Source organism: Dichotomopilus funicola (genome assembly GCF_033296635.1).
Source record: "Dichotomopilus funicola strain CBS 141.50 unplaced genomic scaffold C8A04scaffold_5, whole genome shotgun sequence".
Classification (NCBI taxonomy): Eukaryota; Fungi; Ascomycota; class Sordariomycetes; order Sordariales; family Chaetomiaceae; genus Dichotomopilus; species Dichotomopilus funicola.
The window spans coordinates 578835-597345 of record NW_026944026.1 but is presented as its reverse complement, the minus strand read 5'-3'; the positions used below and the strand labels follow the sequence as shown (position 1 = coordinate 597345).

Genomic DNA, 18511 nt, shown 5'->3' with positions numbered 1-18511 from the left:
CGCGTGCTTCCCCAGAATCCATCATGAATTGCCTAGCCGGGTGACGGGCGATCGGGAGGTCGCTCGACGATGCGAGTGGATATCTAGGTGTTTTTTGGGTCTGGGGAAGGCCCGTCATCCCCGCACTGGACGGAGGGAAGGCACCGTAGCATCAAGCATCTTTGGCTTTCATGGGCGCGATAGTCCGGGGATGCGGGACGGGGGCCCTGGCCTGGACCCTGACCTCCAAGGCCTTAGGCGAACCGGCCATTAAGCCGCAGAGGAGCATGGCAGCCATCGCAAGGCCATGCTGTCGTGTGGAAGTTTGGGGTTTGCCGAGGGACCATGTGTTGATGTCGCTTCCTCGGGTGTGGCCCTCTGGGCGCCGTGCCTCCGCCGAGATTGGTATGTGCGTTTGGAGGGGTTGAGGGGTCGAAGGATGCCGACGTCCATTGTGCGATGGGAATGACAAAATACATGGGTGGGAAGGGCATATGAGTGAGAGCGGGAGCTCCACGAAATTCATGACCTACTGGGCAGAGTCATGCAAGAACCGCCCCGAAATGGAGACTCGCACCTGCAGGATTGGAAACTCTCCTCATTTTGAGCAACCTCCTAGGCCCGGTCCTTCTTTCTAGTTTTGGGAGGTCTGAATGAAGCCCACTGAGAGATGCAAGTCGACAGTTCCTTCCCTATCACTGAAACCCCACCCCTATTGAGAGCAATTGGCTGAAAATTCCGCTTTTCCTCTGCGGCAGCGACGACTGGAGCTTCCCAAGACCGCAAGGGCTACCTACGGTGTTGGACCTACCCTTTAGGTCGCATTCCTCCGTGCAAAAAGGCAAAGGATAAGGAAGAAACTTATTCAGGTTTTTCGTAGGCACGTCAAAACTTTCCCTGGAATCGCCGGGCGTCATTCTGCCGCCAACGAAAGTTCCCGGAGGTGCTGCTCATCAAGCTCTCTCGCTGGTCTTTTTTTCGGTCATTCGCCAAGTCTCTTCCCAAAGGTAATCAGTCGTGCGACATCCTCCAAAGGCCCCCCCCCCCCCCGGCTAAATAGTTCGAACTAATGGGAGGCTGATCAGGGTCGCCCACACGGAAGACGATTCCGGTGTTGGCCAACGGGCCTTGGAGCCGCCGTTACGCCGACCTTGGGGACGCCACGGGGCGATGATCCATCGATCTTCGATTTCAAGAAACCTTCGTCGACGCCACAATTTGTCACAAAACGGAGGGCTGTGGCTGCATTCGTCAGCAGGCCGGGTGCAATGCAGAGACGCCCACCAACTAGGCCAGAATAACTAACGTTAATGTTAACGTCGGAAAGACGCAAATTACTCGAAGCCAACCCCGTAACCCGCCGACGGGGAGTGGGCGACGGCGGGTTCCTATCTTCACCAACCTGCGCGCTCCAGAGGTCGGTGAGAGAGATGGGATTTCCTGTTGCTGCTCATTGCACGTGGAGTGGATCTCAAGAACTTTTGGCTCGGGAGGCCCCTGCCGATCGGGCGTTGAAGCCGATGACGACAATTGAAGAAAACCCACGGTCGAGGGCAATGTTCGCCTCGGCGAGGAGCTAGGGTTTGTTGCTAAAATTCACCTCCTTCCCCAGCTGTCCAACGACGGTTTCAAGTCGACGCATCTTATTCCAGTTTCGGGGCATAGTCAATCCGACACTTCCCACAACACAAAAACATCACCATGGCCCCGAAGCGCTTACCTCGGTGTTCGCTAACCCCCGGCTTCCCCTCCTGGTTCTTCAGCCTTTCTAAGAATATTCTTCTGCACAAGAATGTTCCTTCGCCCCACCACGGTCAGTCTGGGCGCGCCCTTTCTGTCGAAGACACGCTCCTCACAGCACCGTTCTGAGATCGCTGGAACAGCCAACAACTTGTGGTGGTGGTCTCTGTGCCTTCAGCGACCGCTAGGAACTTTGGACGAAGTCGCTCTTTGGTTATCCAGAAAGCAGGAAGCGAACCCGCCGGCTAATGATAAAGATTGAGATTTCCCGGTTGTTGGTACTGTCCAAGGCTCAAATCGGCCCGTAGAGTGAGATGCAGCCCTCACACAGCGGTGTTGCAAAATGATGAGTTGGGCCGGGTTCATTGTAATCAACCTCTTGCTCGCCTAGAAAGAGTCTCCCTCCCAACTAGTCGCGGTCACTCAGATGGTTGTCGGGGGGCTGATTCTCCCATAAGAAGGACCTGTTTGTTGCTACCGTTACGAATAAACCTTACCCGGCGCTGTCTTAGCAGGTAAGGAAACCGCAAAGTCACTGGTCGTATGGTTGGCTGGACCATGGCAAAACATCCGAACGTCAACTCCTATGATCTTGAGCCTAGTGATGATTTGCAAGTTGATCAAGCTGTTCATGGGTTTACTCGGCTCACACGAGAAGGGGCATACTTCAGCCTGCTTTCGGCGGCCCCTGCATTCGGCAGGACAGCGCCAGGTGGCAGGAATCCAGAAACGGCTAGTTGGCGACCAACTGGACGAGCTTTCGGCTGCACGTCAAGATGCCAATTTGAGCGATGCCATGAGGAGAGCTTGTCTTCTTCGATTCCTTGACGGCCACCATTCAGTTCCCAAAGCAGGGAGACCGTCGGCTTTCTCACCCTCGACGGACAAAAAGGGACGAACAAAGTATCCCTGTAAACGAGGTCGTCCATCTTTTGCCAACAATGACATCCGCCACGTATTTTCCCGCGATCCCAACTGCGCTGGATTTAGCCGCCCCGGATGCGATTGTCTTCGATATCTTACACTGCAGAGTATTCGTAGAATGGGCTTCAAGATTGCGTCTAGCCGCAGCAGGTTGGCATGCTGGGCCAACATCAAGGTCATCTTCGCTACCAGGGATGACACGGGAGACGACATTCAGCCCGTCCCACTTCAAGACGGGATGGTTGGTGTCGTGTCGCGCGACGCGTGGATGCGGTGTGATCTCAGGCAACAGCGAATGCGTCGATATTGCACAGCTCCCGATTATCTCCTTGACGCTCGATGAGTGAGGACCAACCCGCGGCTTGCAGAACGCTTGCAGGAAGGATGAGGTCCGTCCGGAGGTCCTCCTGTTGCATGGATTGAAGTTTGGGCGGCCCCACCCGCCCGTTGGCCGTTGGCGGCCGGCTCCGCATCAAGCTCAGCTCTCCGACGGACTCGGGACGGAGGCGAAGAAGGTGGCAGTACGAGGTATTCCAACCAGTCCCCTTTAGCTTCCGGCCGACCCTCGCTGCCGTCACGGATAATCGAGAAACCCCGCGAGTCTGGCTCTACAAATATCTAACATTCAACGCAAATTGCCGTCTCGAGATTCAAAATCCATCCCACGAAAGACAGGAACAGAACACCGCCCACAAGATGTCTCAGAGGGTGGGCCTGGAAAAGAAGGGTTGAAACCCGAGACAAGGGCTGGGTACGCTGGACTCCAGACCCTCGCTTCCATCCGCCAGTTCCACAATTCGCCAGCCCGGATCCCGAGACTCCGTTTCCCGACGGCACTTCACAACGTGGGAAACGAGGCAGGGCTGTCCTCTCGGAGCTTGGGGCAACATGTGTTGGGCGCGAAAGCAGCGGCTTGGCAGCTCGTTCAGCATCGCGATATCATCGTTGCTTTCCCCAGGCCGCGCATTTCCAGCTTCCCCCATCCCGCCGTCGTTGCGAGCAGCAGCAGTGGGGCCATCGAGATTTCTCTCGGTAACCGGTCACCCCGAGAATACTGATCCGTAAGCATCATCGCTCTTCCAGACACGCCTTGGGAGTTGAGTTCTTCTCAATCGCCTCACCGAGTCCCCCATCACCTCCATGTGAGCGAGCTTTCTAGCAGCCCACGTGCGAGGCTCCCGACTCTCAATTGCCTCGGGGACATGTGGAAGAACGGCGGGTTCTGTTTCCAGGAGACAAGACAGACTCGTTTTGCCTGAAGCTTCGACTGCAGCGGTCAGCGTTCTCATGAAGAGTCTGATCAATTCCGATTTGGGAAGTCGAAACAAGGGTCCCTGACAGACAAGGGGCCGCGCCCCAAAAAGAAAAGAGAAAAAAAAAACCAAAAAAAAAGACCAAGGGACGAAGACGTCAGTCCGACTCCGAAGTCTCTTGAAGTCAACGATGGAGCGGACCCCACAAAATGTTTTCAAAATGGAGCTGTTGTTTGGAAACATGGACCAAGTGGGAAAGAGAGAAGGGAGCTCCGCGGCTGCATCAGACAACGGGCCCGAGGTTTCTTCTTGCAGGACCTCGCATGGCCATGGAGCATCGGTGGCTGCTGCTGCAGATGTTCCAAATCAACTTTGCTTGACCGTTTGCCCTCCTCTTGCTTTCTCTCACCACGTGGAGTTTTACCTCCCAACACCTCTTCGATCTCGACGAAGGCCAAAGGACCACCCTCGGGGACGTGGCGTGCTCAAACGTCGGCGAACACCATCCCAATTGCCCCAGCAGGCTGTCCCCTGGAACGTAAGGCCGTTCTCACTGAAAGCGGGGCGTTCCCTCAAGAGAGTTCAGGGCCCAGCAGGACACTGAGGAGATGCGGTGTGACAGGACGCGTGAAGGCGAAACAGCAAAAAAAGTCCGAAGGCCGGCGCTTGACGCAAATGCCCTGCGGCAGGCCCGGGGATTCGGGAAGGCCGCGCCCGGAACGGTCCACAAGCTTGGGAAGAAGACAAGGGACAACATTGAGAACGGGCTAAAATATCACGTGCATCCTTCGCCCCCCTTCAGCTCTACGTAGTTTTTTTTTTCTTCTTTCGAGCTCCCAAGATCGCGATATTGGGGCCCAAACGACATGAAGCTCAACCCAATGCAGAGATTCAGAGACAACCGACACAGCCCAACAGGGCGGCGCATCAGGCCGGGCTACCGTGCGAGCGTGCTTCCATCTGGTTCTCTCTTCCAAAGTGGATCGCTTTTTCACTTTTCCCCTGTCGCGTTCCTGGTCCCTTGCACAAAATGCAACCCCACCAGATCCTGGGATTCGCGAGCAAACAGCAGAATTGGCCAATGGCTCAGCCCTGGCCGCGGGATGCGAGGGTACCACCACCCCTCCTTCTCTCCAGCAAAACGGCAGAGGGGAGAATTCGGCGTGGGTCTGCGACGGCATCAAGACACAGCTTCCTGGAGAAGAGCTTGTTGCAGCTCACTGCAGCTGGTGGGAGGGACGGGAACGACTCCGCAGGAAGAACTTTACGCGTACCCCTGTTTACTGGGCCCAAATCCGCAAGCTGCGCCGCGGGATACGACTGACTATTATAGGGAGTCGGCAACTAACTCATCGTTATCCATACTCAGCTGCGAGAATCACCCGAATTGCTTACATGGAACTGACTACTACTATGTACTCTGTATGTGCGTGTACACAGGACAAGCATAATTCAGCAACACAAGGCGAAGCTGACTGTGCAAGGCCCAAGCACAAACTTTTCGATATGCGAGCAAGCACAAGCATACTCAGTAACTAGTTAGGTACATGCACATACAAACACAAGCACAAACACAGACACAAGACCCAACATCGAATAAAACACCGCCATTCGGAGCAAATATCGTTCAGTCCATTATCAATCAACATCTCAGAGAGCGGTGTTGATGCAGATTTGGCAGCGCGCCACAGCCGCAAAAGCAAGCAAGAGACACATTGGTTTGGAGCTGGGGAAAAAGCAACCAACGCTAGTAACACTCACAAAAGACGGCTGCTCTTGCATCAACAACAGCCCCATGTCTACACGTTAATCCGTAGTGTACGGATAGTGAAGGCTCCGACGGCATTGGCTTGGCCATGAACCCGGGCATGATGTGATGTGATGTGATGTGCGGGCGTGGGCGCTGGCGGGACGATGAGATGCGATACGATGCGATTGACCACGGACAAGCAACCCTTGGTACGATTTGCCCCCGATACCCCACGGGCCAGACGGACGATATCCTTGAGGACTTAGAACCCCGAGATCCACGGACGATGTCCGATGCTGATGCAATGCAAAAATCTGACAAGCCTGATAACGTGACTGATTGTGGCTGTCGCTCTTTTCCCCCTCGTGTTTCTTTTTCCTCGCTTCTTGGAGGGCGCTCAGATCTCATCCATTCCATGTCTCAGAAGGATGCGGAGGGGAAAACACAACACGGTCAACGGGGGGCGAGCAAGACGTCGTCAGCACTACGGATACTACACTGTATGGTACACGTCGTTGTTCTGGTCTGTGCTGCCCTTGAAAAACTGACGATTGTCGAAGCGGGATGGCGGCGGGCAGGCAGGATGTCGACGCGGTACGAACAACGCAGTTGGGATCCAGCCATGCCACCGTCAAGGGTTTGACGATCCTGCTCTCAAGGAGGAAGGCCAAGGCAAAGAACCCCTCAGGGGGTGATGACAAAAACTCGATGGTGGCATGCGGGTTGATGGCCCATGACAAGACTTCTCAAGAATGCGACTCGTTAATATCTCGGGTAACTCATCAGAGAGTTGTTGGTTGGGGGCATTGACATTGGGACGACGGCGTGGGGATGGATGGAATCAGACGGGCTGGATGTCGGGATTGACAAGGGCTTTGGCGCAAGGGAGCGGCGCGCTTTTCTTGGGAGCTGATTCCAGCTTTTCTCAGGGATTGTTGAAAAGTGCATCTTGTCGTCGGCGGGTTGCTAGGCTTGGGGGGAAGAGGGGGGAAGCGGGATGGGGGAGGAGAGGAGGATGGACAATGCTGTTCTTCGAGGTTCGAAGTGAGAGCTTTGCTGCAGGTGAAGTGCGAGGTTCTGTTCCTGCTGCTGCTCTGCGAGGGATCTTGCGAATCCCACCACACCTTGCGTTCCCCCCTTACGCGGATTGGCGAGCCAGCCAGTGAGCGAGGGTGATAGGGCGGGCCAGGGCCGGGGGCCACGGGGCGGATGAACAAGCGAGCACAGCGAGGTGTGATTGACTAGGTCGGAAGGGGGCATTTTTCTTCTCCGGTTTTTAGGGAAAGCCGGGTGATTGGTTGGTTAATGGGGGGGTGGGATTTCCTAGGATTTTCCTGGGGTTTTCTCGTCCAGTCCACTAACGGGCCAATCGGCGCGGTGGCTTGTTTCGCGTCGAGTTGCTCTGGGGGAGTCTGCTTGTCTGCGGCTATGGGAAGCGTGTTTTGTGTGTGGTGGTGGTGTGCTTGTGTTTGACGGAGGGGAGACAGCAAGCAAGCAGTGGGGGAAAACCCCAAGGGACAGAGAAGAAGTGAGACATGACAAGCCGGGTTGCTCCGGAGTGATCAGAGGGGGGCGTGAGTATCCGGGTGAGAACAGCCTTGCGGCAGGCAGGGCATTGAAGATGTCTCAGCTTCTTCCTCACTCTCTATCATCAACTGGGCTTGGTCTTTGAGGGCCCCCCGCCCGCTCACCGTACAGTTTTATCTTGCTATCTCGGCATGGGATGATGTGGGGGGATGAGGGATTGGGGGGTTTGGAAGAGAAAGGATCAAGCCAGTGAAAAATACCATTAACCCTGCGCACGCCAACAACAAGGAAGGAAGGAGGAAGGGGTCGAATTTCATGGGGTTTATCGGCCACAATGGGAGAGAAAAGTGAGGAAAAAAAGGCCCCCAAAGGAAAGCCAAGAACACAAAAACGCCGGCGAAGGGCACGGACAACGGGCACGGATTGGGCAAACAATCCGCGACCGTTTTGGACGTTATGTCAACTGTCAAGGACGGGGGCAAACGTAAACTCGGGACGAGAAACCGGGACCAGGACCCGGGGGAGCGAGGCGCGAGGAAAACACATTCCACCCCGTTCCACCTTTCGCACTCCATAGTAAAAAACCGTGCGCAATGCACCGCGCGGCCGGTCAAGAAACTCGAAACCATGGTTCGGGTGTACTATCCCGTTTTCAACGAGCGTGGCCGCTCCGGATTGGGGATTCGGGGATGCGGACTTTACCCAAAAGGCCAGGACTCAGAGCAGCAGTGTCCGAGCGAGGCTCGAGCGGAAAGGAAAAACCATGTCCGTTTCTGGCGAACCTGTATCACTTTGGACGGGAGTCCTACTTGGGACGGTTACTCAAACCCTCTTTTTGTTTCTCTTGACAGTTGCATTGCATTTGGGGGCCAATTTGGAAAAGACACGACGGACGGCTGGTGCTGATGATGTTCGCAGATCAAGCTCTGCCGGAGCTCCCCTCACCGCGTGCGGTTCCTCGTTTGTTGTTGTGGTGTTGTTCGTGTCTGGCGTAGTGAACGCGCCGACTGTCAAAGCGGAGCGGGCTCCGGCGAGGCAGCAATAACCCCCCCTGAGCCTCCTTCCTTCGCCCTCCGCTAGCTACACTACGAGCTACACTATGTAACCATTATCGGGAAAAGGGCGATCAGATGGGCGATGAGCGATGAGCAATCGATGAGCAATGCGCGATGGACAGCCAGGCAGCTGGGGACAACGCGTGCGACACTACACTACACCCCTTCTTCTAGGTCTAAGTTGCGAGCGGGACTTCCATCCTCTGCCGATCGATGAGATGAGAGAAAGAAGAGGGCTTTGCCGAGTGTTTTTCCCTCCGAGCCTCCCCAGCATGAGTGGACGGTTCCACTGCGCCGGTTCTTTTGGCTGGCTGGTTGTGCGTTACGTGCCGTGCCAACCTGTCCTTTTTTACCCTTCCCCTTGCCAATATCAATGTGACTTTTTGACAGGAAACGACATGGGGGAGATGGGAATGGGAAGACGGCGGGGGCTTTTTTTTCTCCCTCTCACGCTGTTGGAGACGGGCCCAGCGATTCAGCCACCCGGCCGGGACCGGGACCGGGACCGGGACTGGGGGCAAGGGAAGGGGCACGGGGGGCTGCGTTGTGGTGGTGTTGCATCATCATCCATTGCATGGCATGGTGGAAAGCGCGATCTTGTTTTTTTTTCGCTGCTCTCGCGTGTCTGCCTTGTCAGCAGGGTCAAGCAATTGAGAATCGCGGGCGCCCAAACGGGACGCAGCGGCAGGACACGAGGCGAAGCGAGGCGAGGCGAGAAAAAAATACGTATGGAAGCAGGGAAGACAATGGGACAGTTGGACAATTGGACATGCAAAGTCACCTCGCGCTCCCCTGTAACTGTGGACATCGTCCAACAATATCCAGAGCATGACACGCAGCCCGACAAAGCCGAGAACGACACCAGTCGACCTCGCCTGTTCCCTCGGCTGCGACGTTTGGGTTCCATTGTTTATATATGGAAGATTGCGTGCGGGTGGGGATGGCGGGAAGACGGGAGAAAAGGGCCAGCCAGCACGTTTTAATGATGCTGCTCTGTCTAATATACCCTCAGGGGGACTGGGGGGGAGCTTGCTTGCTTGACAGGCAAGGGCTTTGACAGATCTGGCGGATGATTATTTTTTTTGACAGGTTTGGTAATTGATGGAGAGACGGGCCAGGAAAAGAGGTGGAAAACAGCGGAATGTAACGGTGCTTCAGTGACCCGAAAAGGGAGATAGATGGAGAAGGGAAGGCGGGAGCGGGAATAAAGGTCGTCAATCAAAAAAGGTAAGGAAGCGTAAACGGGTCAAGACAAAAAGAAAGCGTGTATGAAAGTGAAAGAAAAGGTAAAGGAGTGCGTGAGCAAGCGAGTGAGTAGGCGCCCAACGAAAAAAAGAGCACAATGGACAATGGAGGATTGGTGGGTTGGGGTTCCACGGTCACACACAATCACAATCACACGGTTCAAGCTCTAGCTCCAACTTCGGTTCACGGCCGGCCGAGACAAGTCGGCCGCAGCTTGGAGCGGCCACGGTCACGGTCTCGGCCTCGATTCAATGATTGCCGATATGTATGTGTGTTGTATTGCGTGGTTACTGTCGTATACTAGACCAATAGGACAGGTCCCATGAAGAAGACGAAGTCGGGTAGAGTGGGTAGTAAGGTAGGTAGGCAGGAAGGGGCTCGTTTACCCGCAGGTACAGTACACACATCGCATGGAGTCTTGGAGTATGTATGTATGTAGGCATATGCAGAGGGTGCGTATTTTGCGCGCGCGTGTGTATGGGCTAAATCATGAGGCTAGGCGAGCTATCTACTATGTAACGCAGGGTAAGGTGAGGTGAGGCGAGGCGAGGTGGGATCGTGTTTGGATTAGAAAGGGGGGTGTGTGGTAAGTGTCGGGTGTAAGTGAGAGGTGGGAATAGTATATATTGCGGTTGATACAAAGCCGGAAGTAGTATGGTATTCGGCTGGGACTACCTTACTTACACAGCGCAGCCAGAAACGGAAGGCTTCTTGTTTACGGATGAATTGACGTAACCATGGTACTGTACCGAGGTGTGTTTGTTTACAAAAGGATACATATCTGGTTATCTGTCCGACCTGGGCTAGAAGAAGCTCCGCTGTCATCATGAAACGGACGGACAGCAGCCTGTCCTACTGATCGTAGTTGTTGGCCAGTGACAAAAATAGAAAGGAAGAAAGAAACCGTCTTTCGAACAGTCCCCGGAACTCGGGAACTCGGCAACTCGGAAATGCACATCGACGTACTATACAGCACTATGTGATACGATGCTTCAAACCCTCACCGGCCACATCCTCCCACCATGATCAAAGGACCCTGCGGGCGGGATATTCATCGACGCGGTCAGATTGAACGAACGGACGGCAAGATGCTGAGATCCTCGGGGCGGCTCCGGGGTCGCCGGCCTTGTCTCGGGTCCCTGCTTTGACACTTTTTGTACTTTGTACGACGCGGGGGCTACCCTGTTGAGCTGAGAACGGCCGTTCGTCTGTGGGGTTCTTTCTATATCTGTCTGTCTGCTCGTCTGTGGTGTTACAGTGATGGGGTGCTGTGACTTGTGACGCGGTGTGGTGGGATGTGAAGGTACGAGACTTGGCTTTACCTGCTGTCTTCTTCTGTGTTGGGCCGGAGGTATCACAGGGAACAACGAACGAGAGAGGGGTTCAAAGTATCGTGACGGGCTGTTCTTTGTTGAGTGCAGTTGGTCACCGCAGATCCGGGCTGTACTCGGGACGTACTCGGGTTATACGATGTTGGGGCTCTGGCCGGTCTTAGCCATGACCTTCTAGGTTGAGAGGCGTACATACATGTATGTACATCTACACATGGTTTTCATGCGCCAACCCGGCGGCTGTTGGTGAATCTTCCGAGAATCAAGACTCAGTACCACGCCAACCGGCACCGTGGTTCTGAAACAACTAACCATGAGAAAAAGCGAAAAGCCCACCAAACCCTCGGATCTTCAGCTCGACCTTTCACAACATGTGCTTTAAGTCACTGTAAGCCACAGGGCTGGTGTGGCTTTGCTTTTCTGCTTTGGTTACACCATTATTAAGTACACCTTTGAGTCTCCGTAGGCAAATCAGATCAAGAAACCAGGCCTGAGACCTAAATGTGTAACATGAAGGAGTTATGGAGAAGTCCCAAGCTGAGACAATCCCCTCGTCTCCGAACTTCCGGATCGCCTGGTGTTACCATTCGCAACTCCCCCATCACAAAGGACAACCCGACCCGGTGGTCGGGTACCGTCCCCATGTCTCATGTGACTCCGGTAGACACATTGTGCATATAAACACCCACAAACATCCATGCGCAAGCCATCCACCGCACCGGTACTCCCTAATCCGGAAAGCCACTTCATGTAACAAACCCAAGAAAGGAAGAAACTGAGACAAGAAGCAGCTGAAACAGAAGACGTCAGTTTGTGGACGCCGAGGAAAAAGAAATCACGGACCGATAGACGACGTCAGTTCGATCCCGGACCCGGGGGCTTGAGATGGATTGTGCTACACGCCACGTGAGGGTGTGTAGACATGAACGTGAACATGAACACGAACAGGAACCACAGACCGGGTAGAGCGTAGAGCGTCTGAGACATGTTGTTTGAGATTTACCGAGATGGAGGGTCAGGGCAGCGAGATAGGATGAAGAGAAGCTGTACAACTGTGATGGGTGCCGAGTTGTCTTTCCTCCCCTCCCGAATCGGTAGATATAGATAGTTATGTGGGGGAGAGCTGGTGACGGTGACGTCTTCCGAGACAAATCAGCACTATGGCTGTTATTTATGGCTGGGCTTGCGAAGCTGCAAGATTTTGGAAAGATCACCCCCCAGGCTCAGCTCACATGACTTTCCCATGTGTCAGACACACACTTACACGCGTCACATCCTCGTGTTATCAGATCGACGGGAGATGTAACAACACATTACTGTCTCACGTTTGGTGCTGGGCCTGTACAACGGTAACACAAACTCCGTGCACAAACTCAGACCTCACCTACATACCAATCTAATCTCGACAAGCGAACAGAGATATATCGTCGAGTCGTTAGAGTTGCAGAGAGGCGTTTAGATCCGCTTGGACGGGGGATTTGCTGAAATCTGCCATCGCTTGAGGCGGCGCCATAGATTCGAGACTTCGTTTTAACCCAGACTGGCCGGCTCAGAGGACTAATTAGCTGCAATTAGCTGCTGGGTTTAGTATGGACAGGTTTCCCTTGTTTTTCTTTAGCGTTTGGCCTATGTCTATGCACCGTCCCGTCCCGTCCTGGTTTATCCCGTTCCGTCCCGTGCCGTCTTGATCCGTCTGTTGTTCAGTTGGGGATCAAAGCGTTCTTGCTATGACGCCCATGTCGGCGTCTGTGGTGCTCGGGGTACGTACCCTCGTGGAGAGGTAAGTACCGTTCATAGTTGTGCTTTCCTGAGCTCTCTTCTGGCAGCGAGGGCAGGTGTGGCGGGAGCTTCGTTCCTTCCGCCGTGGGAGGTATCGCGAATGCTCCCTTTGGCTTGGTTGGGAAGGAGAACGACCAGGCTGATTACACGTCCTCGGGGTATAGTCTTTGAATGTTGATCGTTGTGAGACGAGGAAGGCAGGCAAGGCTGGCATTGCGTGAGACCTTTTAACGTTTCTAGTCAATTAAGGTGCTGGTCAATAAATCATAGAGAGATATTGAACTACATAGACAACCAACCGTTGAGATTTATAGTACAACAGAAGAAAAATATAATGCAGAGTAAAAAATAAAATAAAATAAAAACTCAAAAAGCTCACCGCCCCATCATCTCAAACCCCCTAGGGGGTCAAGGAATGGGGGGCGGTTACGAAAAACCCGGTGGTTTTTCTTCGCCGGCGCAGCATGCAGGATTTGAACCCTAGGCTTTGCTTTCGTGGTGTACCATTTGGACGCCCACGGCTCCCCCAAATACGCCATTTTGACCGTGGTCAATTTATTGGGGGGGCGGTTGGAAGGAGCTACACGGGAGTGGGTTATAAAGGGTGGGTGTTGGGGGAAGGACGGAGGGAAGGAACGATGAGGTCAATGCACTCGCTGACTCACATGTAAGAGGTACGGCTGTCTGTGTGTGGTTGTTCCTTGAGATGTTTCGCTTGGTGTATCAACGGTCGCGACGAGTCCGATGGCTCGTCCGTTCTGCGGTATGTCCACCAGAAAAGATCAATGGAGTTGTGCGGGGGGTAAATCTCAAGTTAAACGCCCACGGTGGGAGCACGAACAGTATGACGGTCAGTGTTGTATTGTAGTGAGATGCAGGAGTAAAAGTCCCCCGGCCCAATGGTGGCCAGACTAGCCAGGTGTCAGGTTATACAGGGAACGGCCCGTGTCATTATCCCAGATACCGGGTAGTTGGGAACAGAGATGAGGTGAGATGAAACGGAGAGGTGACGAAGTAGAGGCCCTAAGCTGAGGGAATAGGATGTGAATATTAGGAATGAATAGCAAAAAACGGTTAGGATTGAAATAAATAGATTGTAGAAGGAAGCAGGTGGGTGGTGGAAATATTACAGCGAATACGTAGTTGAGACAAAGAAATAAATAGTTGGGACAGGGAAACCTGAAATAAACGAAGGAAAGGAAAAGAATAAAACAACACCCGGAAACAGACCGACTGACTGACAGAACCCAGGCCACCTCAGGACATTAATCCCACCAAGACACACTCTACATTCCACATCCCACACCCAATTGTCGAACAATACAGCTTGACACACATCATTCATTCCTGTCTACATGATCACACTACCCAAACACCGACCCAATCCGTTCCACCCAACGCCCAGTACCATTGTCTAAGCCTAGCCCCCAAATCCACCGTTCCATTCGTTAGTTCATTTCCTTAGTATATCATCATCACCCCCTCCGAATAGGCTGCAACCCAAAAATCTGATCCGCCGACACCCCATTCCCACTCCCATTCCTCCTCCTCCCGGCCTCACCCACGCCTACGCCCCCTAACAACCCATCATCCCCCATACCCGTAACCTCCCCAAACAAAAACGCATTCCGCTCTCTACTGGGATTCGTCCGTTTCTTCTTTTGCCCCATCACATCGGTTGTGCTGTACCCACCCACATTGCTCTCAGGCGGGGTCAGGATAGAAGACGAAAAGGCCGAGGAGGAAGCAGAAGAAGAGGAGAAGGTGGTGTCGGGTTCGAGCATCCAGGCGAAGGAGGACTGGGCGAGGGTGGAGCGGGTTGGGATGGGGCCTGTTGGGCGGGTTGGGGCTGTAGTAGTCGTTGTGGTGGTAGCGGTGGTAGTGGCAGTAGTCGTCGGTATTGGTGTGTTGAGAGTGGAAGAAGGGAATAATGGGGGAGAGGAGGTGGAGGAAGTGGTGGGTTGGATGGGGATGGGGGGATGGGCTGAGCTATCGGGGAGGACATCGGGGAGGACGTCAGGAAGAAGGATGTCGCGGGGGATAGAGTGTGGTGGAGAGTGTGTGAGTTCGGATTGGAGAGGCGAAAGGGTATCTTGGCCTCCCTCCTCTTCGTCGTCGTTGACCTCGTGAGAATCGGTATCCATAGCGTCGGACTGAGGGAAGAGTGGGGTACTAGACGATCCGATAGGAGGTTCCTTGGGTAAAGAAGTGACGGATATCCTGGACGACGATGACCGCGGGCTGGACAAGGCCGTCCGAGTCTCTTCCACCGCTGACGAGGTCATGACGACGGGCGTTGTGTCGAGGGCCACGGTTGGCGCGCTGTTGCTCTCTGTCGGACTGGAGGCGGATATGGCGAGGGCACTGATCGCGGGGAGTTCTGGTTCTTCCTCCGGGGGTAAAGCGAGGGAAGAATCCTCTAGACAGGCCTTGACAAACTGCACCTTGGCCGCCGCGATCTCCACCGTTTCCCGATGATTTTTGCTGTTGCCCTTCTCATCCCCGCCTTCGTCAACAAACCCGGATGTGGCCAGCCGCTTGAGCTCGGTGACGGACTCGTCCAGCATGGCGGCCAGCCGGGTATTTCGCCGTTCCATCAGCGCAATGGTGAGTGGAGGTTCGTCTGCGAAGGGCGGGCTGATCTCGCCAAACATGCTGCGGCGGCTCTTCCCCGGACTGCGAGACCCCTGACTGCGGGGTTCCTGAAACCCCTGCTGTACGTTGCGGCGGAACTCGCCCACGGCGTCACGTACGGCTCGGTTGATGCCGAGTTTCTCTCCGCGCTCCATTACGTTCTTCGCAGCACCCTGCAGGAGAGCCTCGACACCACCGGGTTGCTGGAGGATCCTCGCGGAGGTGGATAGGGGGGCCCGGGCGGACATGGTACGCTGTCGTAGACTGTTGAGTTTCTGGAACGACGGCGTTGAGGTGCGTGGTGGTGTTGGGGCCGCGGCTGGGGCACTGACGGGCCTGTTGGCTGGGCTCTTGCCGGTGTATTTGAAGATTAGGGTCACGCCGCCCGCGGCGTCAAAGTGATCTTTGAGATATAGCGCGTCATCGACAAAGGTGTAAGGGCCGTGGGGAGGTGGAGGGGCCGGGTACTTGAGCATGGATTGGAGGGCCACCGAGTAATCCGCCTCGAGTACTGGAGTATGTTAGCGGTCTGCTTCGGGGACGATATAGACGTGGGATTCCTGGGGTCCTTACAAGTCCACCGTATGCGGAGAAGCATCGCAACACAGATCAGATTGACGAGTTCTAGCGACGGGTCAAACGCAAATAGCGTGTCCCACAGGGTGAGCAGCTGCTCAAACTCAAACTCTCGGCCGAACAATAGTCGAATCCACCGGCTGCTCACGTTAGCTTTGGCGGAATGGAACATGGAAGGGCAAAACAAAAGCGAGATACCCACATCAGAAAGATCTGCGGCAACACCTCGATCGTCTTGAGATGCACCGCCAACTCCTCATCAATCTTCATGAGCGCCACCTCATGAATGTACTTACTCCGCTCAACAATGCTGTTGCTCTGCTGCTGTTGCTGCTGCTGCCCTTCCCCCGTCTCCGATATCGACCCGTTGTCAACCTCATAAAACGCACTCGCGCTCTCCATGACCTTCACAAACAACGCAAACGCATCATGCTCCACAAACTCCGAATCCAACACCTCCCCCATCACCAACAACTCCTCCGCCTCGCCTGCATCCCCCCTCCCAGCCGCTGCTTCCACAGCCGCAGCCTCAACAACCGCCCCCCGTTCCACCGCATCCTGCGCAACCACCCACAAAACCGGCGCCAGCACCTCATGCATCCCCTGCCGATACCCGCCCAACCCGGGATTCACCTTACAACAATACAAAAACAGCATATCCACCATCATCGCCTGCACAGCCGGCTCATGGTACCACGCGGGCGTCTCGGGTAACCGACGCACATCCTGCGCGATCTCGGCCCGCACGGCTTCGTCCCGCCGTACGGAGGCCCACGGCGAGTCGGGGTCGTCGGCTAAGGGGTCGAAGTGCGCTGAGAGGAGCGCGGCGCGCTGTTGAGGGTCGTGCACGCGCAGGAATTGGAGGTGTTGTGTGCTGAGAGCTGTGTAGGAAGTGCGGGCTGCGCGGGTGTGGGTGAGCCATTGGGTGGTATCGGAGGGGGGGATATCACGCCAGAGGAGGAAGGCTTTCCAGCAGAGGGAGCGTAGACCGGCGGTGCAGGGGCTTTGGCTTCGGTTCCGGGTGGTGGTGTCTCCGGGGCCGTTGTGGAATTTGACGGCCCGTTGGAGGTCAGCGATGGCGGAGCCGTGTTGGAATGTGGCTTGCCATCGGGATCTGTGGTTTGGGAGTCTGCTTGTTAGCTTCGGTTCTTCTTGTAGGTAGGAACAACCTATGAGAATACATAGATAGTAGGGGGTCGCACCTCGTCTCGGTCAGGGTTCGCATCATGCATTCAGAAGATCATAGGAGCAGCGGTTTCTGGGTTATCGGGTCATGGAGTATGTGAGAGTTCTGATGGCGGTGGTGGCAATGGTGACGGTGATGAAGTTCGCGATGAAGTTGGTGATGATGTGCATGTTCTGGGCGGAGTCGACCAAGTCCGATCCGGGAATCGTGAGATAAAAAGGCCCCGGACCCAAGCTCGTAAGCGGCCGCCACGAAAGCAAGGCGATGGATTCGAAAAGTGACTCAACTTCTTCCTCCCTCCTTTTTTTTCGTGTTCTTCACTTTTTTTGTCTGTCCCTTTCAAAGCGACGGGCGACGTCGAATCATCTCAACATCAGCCCACGTCGACGACACAACGAACAGGGTTCCCACCGCCTCAGCAATGCTGCAAAACGTGGTGGGGTGAAAGGCTCCACCGCGGGGCTCCAAAATGCGGCTGACCGCCAATCAGAAGGCTGGAAGCATGGAATCCGGATCCCTGTTGTTGTCCCCTGTTTAGTCGCAACGAGCAGTCCTGTCCACAGAGTCGGATCACAGCCTGACATCTTCTGACCTCTATATACGCCTTTTATGAGCCGCAACGGCGATACCGGGATGCCGGAACGTCGGAACGACGAAATAGACCGACAGTTGGATATAATACCATGGACTCAAAGTAACTGGAGCTGTCTGATGCCGAAAACTTCCTATTTTGTACTACGCTTTTTCTTTTCCACTTCTCTCTCTTTCCTCATCCTCACTTCTTTTCTGACTCTTTTATAATTTCTACTTCTCTCTTTTTTCCATTCCTCTCCTCTTTCTGTTCCTCTCCTCTTTTATGCATCTCTTGTCTTTTTTACTTCTCTCTTCTTTTCTACTTCTCTCTTCTTGTTTCTTTCTTCGTTATAAACATATATATGACGTCTCTCAATCTTTTTTAATTTCATTCCCTACATCAGATAATTGTATTGTACAGACATCCCCCAAACCTGTCCCTCACATCGCAATGCGAATATCTATGATTGCTTTGCCCATGAAAAACTTGATATCCTCAAAGATATCCTCAATCGGTGTGAAATAGGCCCAGAAACCAGCAGCCTGCTGAGCTCTGTGCCCCCTAAACAACATCCCCACAGCTCCGCTTTCCTGATCAAACACCACAGAGCCCGAGTCTGCCATAAGGTTCTCCGACCGCCGCCACGCGAATTGAATGTATATCGATTCTTCAGATTCATACCTGGCCGTGCCCATGGCCGACATCACGTGTCTGTCTTCCTCAATGGCAACGCGGGCCTTGAAGTGGGAAAATCTGCCCCTGTCTAGACCAGTTGTCCCCCCAATGTTGTACATGAATGCGCCATTCGGGGTAGATCGGAGGCCCTAGGATGGTGGTTGCTAGAGTATCGGCGGATCGCCTTGCTGCTGCCGCTGATAGCGTGGCAATGACACAAGAAACTTTTTTGCGTTCCACTCCGAGCGCGTCGGGAGTATGTTTTGGCCAACCCGGTGCTCGC

At 54.4% G+C, this 18511-nt stretch overlaps 1 protein-coding gene across 1 annotated transcript; it reads right to left on the bottom strand.

The window, feature by feature from the left end:
* Positions 1 to 14058: 14058 nt before the first annotated feature.
* Positions 14059 to 17018, bottom strand: C8A04DRAFT_34571 (uncharacterized protein; the record flags this gene model as incomplete). The annotated part of the gene is made up of 4 exons (XM_062782873.1): positions 14059 to 15728; positions 15791 to 15933; positions 15996 to 16907; positions 16996 to 17018. The coding sequence occupies 4 exons, from the start codon at positions 17016 to 17018 to the stop codon at positions 14059 to 14061; spliced, it is 2748 nt and encodes a 915-aa protein (XP_062640396.1).
* Between the last annotated feature and the right edge of the window lie 1493 nt (positions 17019 to 18511).